This window comes from Copadichromis virginalis, linkage group LG12 (genome assembly GCF_057382275.1).
Source record: "Copadichromis virginalis isolate Kocher_CV1m ecotype Utaka linkage group LG12, C_Virginalis_male_GT1.1, whole genome shotgun sequence".
Classification (NCBI taxonomy): Eukaryota; Metazoa; Chordata; class Actinopteri; order Cichliformes; family Cichlidae; genus Copadichromis; species Copadichromis virginalis.
Genome location: NC_140629.1, coordinates 41069664 through 41075599, shown reverse-complemented (window position 1 = coordinate 41075599; position 5936 = coordinate 41069664). Strand labels below are relative to the sequence as shown.

The following is a 5936-nucleotide window of genomic DNA, read 5'->3' as shown; positions in this document are numbered from 1 at the left end:
AAAAACGGGGCAGGGCTCGGTGGTTGAATCGTCCGTCCCCACCGATGCCAAAACCAAATCTACGCCCTTGTACTGTGTACTTGCGGGAGAGAGGAGTGTGAGAGTGGTGTGTGAGAGTGGAGGAAGGCGGTCACAGGTGGAGTTCAGCTAGCAGAGAGGTGCTGGGTGTAGATCAGCAGCGTGTAGGGAGAACAGCTACACAAGAAATCTCGCTCAGAAACCAAATCTCGCGGTAAAACTATTTTTTTCCTCTCACAGCCAATCACAGCGCAGGGTCCCGCAGGCTTCAATGCAACAGCCAATCACAGTTAGGGTAGGCGCTGCGGCGTGATGACGGAACGATAAGGAAAAAAGCCGTGCTGTGATTCGCGGGAAAAGTGAAAAATGGCGCCGGAGTAAGTTTGAAGTTTAGCGCCGCGGAGAGCAGTAGTAGCAGACAGACAGACAGACGTAAGGGAGGCAGACAGGCAGACGTGAGGGGGACGGACAGAGACAGACAGACAGACACCCTGAAGAAGCATCGACTCAACGACCTTCTGTCCTGGGATGCCAGCAGCGGGAGGACCGGCAGAAAGGAGGCACAGCCCGGATCAATGCAGGTATCACGGCTTCCCTCTCTGCGCTGACCCGCTCTGATTTAGCCCTGGGATTTAGTGTGGCCCGTTAGTTCAGCCCGGGACACAGAGCTGTTGGAACCCTTGAATTTATCCCGTGTCAGTTCATCACTGTGTGCAAGTGTTTTTTTTGTGAGCTGGCCCTCTTAACGTGAATTATTACGGGCTGTTACCGGGTTATCGTTCAGGATTTCATGGCCCGGTTTACTCGTTATTCCGATCGGTTATCGCGCTTCATCAGCTCTTTTCCGTTAGTTAACCCGTTAGGGTGTGGTGGGTAGTTACTGGATGGTTAGAGCTCTGTTAACGGTATGTGATGGGAGGACGCACTGCGCATGTCAGCCCTCCTCCAATCCACCGCGCAGTTCAGGAATGAATCACAGACCGTCTGTCTGTCTCTCTGCAGGATGTATGAGGACCTGATCGAAGACTTCTGCGGTCTGGAGCATCAGGTGTCTCCAGGGGGCGGAGGGTGTGAAGGGGGGCGTGTCCCCGAACCTGACGGGGTGGAGTCCAGTCTGAGCGTGGGTCAGTTCGTGCTCTGTCGTTGGTCAGATGGACTGTACTACCTGGGAAAGATCCAACGGGTAAGCCTGTGCTCACCTGACACCCACTGCAGCTCATCATGCTCATCGTGATTGGCTGAGTTTCTGTGTTCTGATTGGTGGATAGGTGAGTCCCCCTAGGCAGAGCTGCTTCGTCACTTTTGAGGACAACTCCAAGTTCTGGGTCCTCTGGAAGGACATCCAGCACGGTGAGACAGACGGGTGGAGTGAGAGAAAGCTAGAGAGGGCAAGACAGGTGCTTCATGTCTGTGATCTGCTTCTTTTGTCCAATCCTAATGCAGCTGGAGTACCGGGGGAGGAGCCTCGCTGCTCCATGTGCCAGGAGGTGGACCCAAACTCCAACACCCAATCAAACCAGATCCTGATCTGTGGGAAGTGTGGGATCGGTGAGTCTGACACACACACACACACACACACACACACAGGAGCAGTCCATTAGGAACACTTGCCTGTAGGGCTGGGCCATATCATATCGTTCACGGTAATACCGGTATAATGTTGGGCAACGGCAAGAAAATGAAATATGGCGATAGAATATGGGTAAAACGCGCATGCGCAGTGCCTTTGTTTTTATACGCACATGGCAGAAAACGCATGGTGGAGACGGAGAATGAGAAGAGCGAAAGCGGATCGTTGAATGAAACGGATGAACGAGAATCTGGTTGTTCAGTGATCACGCGACGAATCCTACTTCCGGGTCTAAAGTAGTCTGCGTTTAATATGGCTTTTGTGTTGTTAACATGTTTAATGTTTTGTATTTTCTTCTATTTGATCTCAAAAAGCTCCTAAAACAGTCAGTGATCACTGTTGACCTCCCTCGGCTTTTATTACCACTAATCATTTATTTAAGCTCAGTTTTTAAAACCTTAGGATGTAACTACAGCCCAGCCCATGCAGCAGTATATGAATGACTAACCTCGTATTGTGGATGGATTATCTCAGTTGTTCTCCTGGCTGAAGTTTGGTCCTTTTACAGCATCCTGCCATGCGATTACATTTGTTCCTGACCACCGAGAACACTCACGTTAACTTTTATCGAGTGGGAAAAAAGTTAGCTTGTTTATATTATGCTAACATAGCTGTGTCGCTAGCGGTCACGTAGCACATCATTATATACCAGCTAGCCCAACTTCAGTAACCCTACAAACGTCACTGCTGTTTAGTTTTCTGTCTTCATTTATGCTGGAAGTGATAGCAGAGCTGTACGTTTGAATTTGTTTCCAAAACCCCGCAGTCAGGACATGCTATATTGTATTTAGATAGAAGCTAGTGAGCTAACTCCCTGCTAACTTCTAACTCCGTTAAATATCATAAATTCCGTTTTCATGGATGCCTGGATGTTAAACTCAATTGTTACACCTGGTAGAGCAGAACGCTGATCATTTTATTAAAGATGAAAGACTTTAGACAGTTTTTCAACTCTCAGTAATGCCACAGTGATCGTTTGATATATGGACCTGCAGCGGAGTTTAGGCCCAGACACGGCTAGTGACGTCAGACTGAACAACCGGATTGGTTTGTAGAAATGCTGCAGCTTCAGTGGTGTGGAACTGGTTTAGCTTTCGTCCGTCAGATACACAACAAAGCACTATTTTTGGTGGAGCATGCTAGCGGGCCGTCGTTATTACCCTGTTTCTTGGAAAATACGGCGTACTTACAATCAACCCTTTGATTTTTCTGAAAATCGACAGAGCCCCTTATAACCCCGTGTGCCTTATGTTTGAATTCTGGTTGTGTTTACTAGGGCTGCCACGATTTGTCGACTAGTCACGATTACGTCGACTATCAAAATCGTCGACGACTGATTTAATAGTCGACGCGTCGTTTGAAACTTTGTACGATCACAAAAGACGCAGGAATAAGTGGCAGGATTTAAGAGTGTAATAACGGACTGAAACAGAAGATGGCAGCATTGCATGTACAAGGATGTCAGCTACCGTTAAACCCCGAAGAAGAAGAAGAAGAAGAAGCAGCTGTGTCCCAGAATTCATAGCGCGGCCCAGCGCAGTTTCCAACAATGGCGGCAGCTAGTTAGTTTTAATATTACTCTTATTATTCTTTCTGGGTCACAAAATAAACGTTTAACATATTTTCAGGCGAGAATGTAGCTGTGTAAACCTCAAATATCTGCTCAGTTTATCAGGACACCACATATTTTCAAAAGCGCTCCGACGTTTTCGGAGACATCTGTTACCCACTAGCTCGTTAGCGAGCCGGGGGCTAGGCTAACTAGAGCCGTGAGAACACCGGACTCCCGGCAAATCGTTTTCAAACCCACCGCTGTCTTTCGCTACTCAGGTTAAACATGATATATAAGTCACTCAGATAACTTAAAATGTTATTGTTTGGCTTTTTTTTTTTAGTATTTTATTTGTTGCTGAGTAAATCAGTTTGTCTGAGATTAAAGTTATAGTTTTTACACAGCTGAATAAACGTCAAGCAGACAGCTGATTATCAGAAGTGTGAGATGCTGGAGAATTTACTCCAGTGTCCTGTTATATTTTAGATAGCAAGGAGTTCATTAAACTTCACCGAGACAATCTGCAAATTTCATTAAAATTTAATAAACTATCATCTTGTCTTTATTTTTAGTTAGCACAGACCTTAAACACTTAAAGCTGTAAGCTAATGATAGTTATATAAGAGCAGATGCTGCTGGTGCAATAAGCTGTAGTTTTACGTCTAATGGATGATGATCTGATTAGTCGACTAATCGCAAAAATAATCGGTGACTAGTCGACTATCAAAATAATCGTTTGTGGCAGCCCTAGTGTTTACTGACCTCGAAACGATTTTATGTGCACGGCGCTCGAAAATCTGTCAAATGTTTCAGTACGACTTTGCTAAGCTACGAAGCCGCACCGCTTGATGGATTGTCGGAGCGTTACGGCTACCGTAGGCGGAGCCTCGCGGAGTGATACGTACTGTGCTTCAACATAATATTACCGTATTGCATGTGTATAAGCTTTTTTTTTTTTTTTTTTTTCGTTTTGTGGATATTATACATGGTTATGCTGAGGATATGTCGGCCAGTTTCCACTGGAAATGCCTTTTGGTTAAGCTGTCAGCGAGGAATTTGCATTTGCACTGTAAAATGTTTATATAACTTTAATGCAAAAAACAGCTGCTTGTTTATGTGAAAATACATTGATGGGTTTTTTTTGCCCTCACCTATGGCCACGAGCTGTGGGTAGTGACCGAAAGAACGAGATTGCGGATACAAGCGGCAGAAATGAGCTTTCTCCGAAGGGTGGCTGGCCTCTCCCTTACAGATAGGGTGAGAAGTTCAGCCATCCGGGAGGGGCTCAGAGTAGAGCAGCTGCTGCTCCACATCGAAAGGAGCCAGCTGAGGTGGTTCGGGCATCTGACAAGGATGCCCCCTGGGCGCCTCCTGGGTGAGGTGTTCCAGGCATGTCCCACCGGGAGGAGGCCCCGGGGCAGACCCAGGACACGCTGGAGAGATTATATCTCTCGGCTGGCCTGGGAACGCCTTGGTGTTCCCCCGGATAAGCTGGAGGAGGTGGATGGGGAGAGGGAGGTCTGGGCCTCTTGGCTTAGGCTGCTGCCCCCGCGACCCGGCCCCGGATAAAGCGGATGAAGATGGATGGATGGGGTTTTTTTTGCACTAATAAAATTGTGGAGTTGTAAAGTATTTTGTCTAGTGTCAATTATATCGTCAGTTATATCGTTATCGCAAATTTTCAGATCTATATCGTGATAAATATTTTTGGTCATATTGCCCTGCTCTACTTGCCTGTGGGCTTTCTGCAGGTTGGACTGAGGGTCACACCTGCGAAGCTAAAACTAACTGCATGGTAGGACTGGGCGATATGGCCCAAAATTCATATCTCGATATTCTTTAGCTGGATGGCGATATACGATATGTATCTCGATTTTTTTTTTTTTTAAAGGTATAAAGTAAGAAGAAAAAGCGAGTTCTTAGTCACACAGTGTCCCAGGTCTCACACAGGCACTTTTATTAACATACAGCGCAGATGTACGTGAAAAAATTACTCAGAAAAAAAAGAAAGAAATTATCAACATTTATTAAATAATAATGCTCATTAATGCCGTTAATGTCATTTTAACGAGATTAACGCTGACAGCACTAAAATAGTAATCTCCAAATGTTTTCTTTTTAACGAGCAGCCTGCAGGTGATGGGGGAGTTGTGTTCAGTGAAGGACAGGCGAGGCAGAGTAACGTTGCGTAGAGACAAAAGTGGACGAAAGAGAGGCAAACTTGCGGTTCCACAAGTATAATTGTAACGTAACGTAGTAACATATTGTGTATAAAAAAATATATCGATATATTAAAAAACTCGATATATCGCCCAGCCCTACTGCATGGTGTTTCGGGGTGGGATTTATTGGACGGGCTTGCAGTGACATCAGCGTTTTCTCAGGAGGCGGAGCTCCTCCATAACTGCTGATACTTCTAATGTGAATGACCTCTGACCTTTAACAGAAGCTCAGAGTGAAGCTGATAGTAGAAACATTAGCGCAAACGCTGTTTGCAGTAAAGGCAGAAATGCTTTCTGATGATCAGATTTAAGGTCAAAGGTCACGATGACTGAGTGCTCTTTGTTTATCTGTTGCCATGGTGAATCCTGGGCTCTGACCATCACCTGTCTGTCAGGTTTCCACCAGCAGTGTCACATTCCTCCAGTAGAGGGCAGCGGCACCCTGACTCCGTGGTTCTGCAGACGCTGCGTCTTTGCTCTGGCGGTCCGGGTACGATGCTTCTCACCTGTGTGT

The 5936-nt window shown here is 46.2% G+C and overlaps 1 protein-coding gene across 4 annotated transcripts in view; it reads left to right on the top strand.

The window, feature by feature from the left end:
• The first annotated feature begins 298 nt into the window (after nt 1-298).
• Nucleotides 299-5936, top strand: part of phf19 (PHD finger protein 19) — an 11913-nt gene continuing 6275 nt past the window's right edge. For 2 of the 4 annotated variants that reach the window (XM_085476634.1, XM_085476633.1), the window contains exons 1-5: nt 300-599; nt 1021-1201; nt 1287-1368; nt 1462-1566; nt 5818-5912. In XM_085476634.1, the coding sequence (XP_085332760.1) occupies nt 547-599; nt 1021-1201; nt 1287-1368; nt 1462-1566; nt 5818-5912 (516 nt within the window). In that variant the 5' untranslated portion in view covers nt 300-546. Of the gene's footprint in view, nt 600-1020; nt 1202-1286; nt 1369-1461; nt 1567-5817; nt 5913-5936 lie in introns of all 4 variants that reach the window. The other 2 variants (XM_085476631.1, XM_085476632.1) reach the window with 2 other exon arrangements.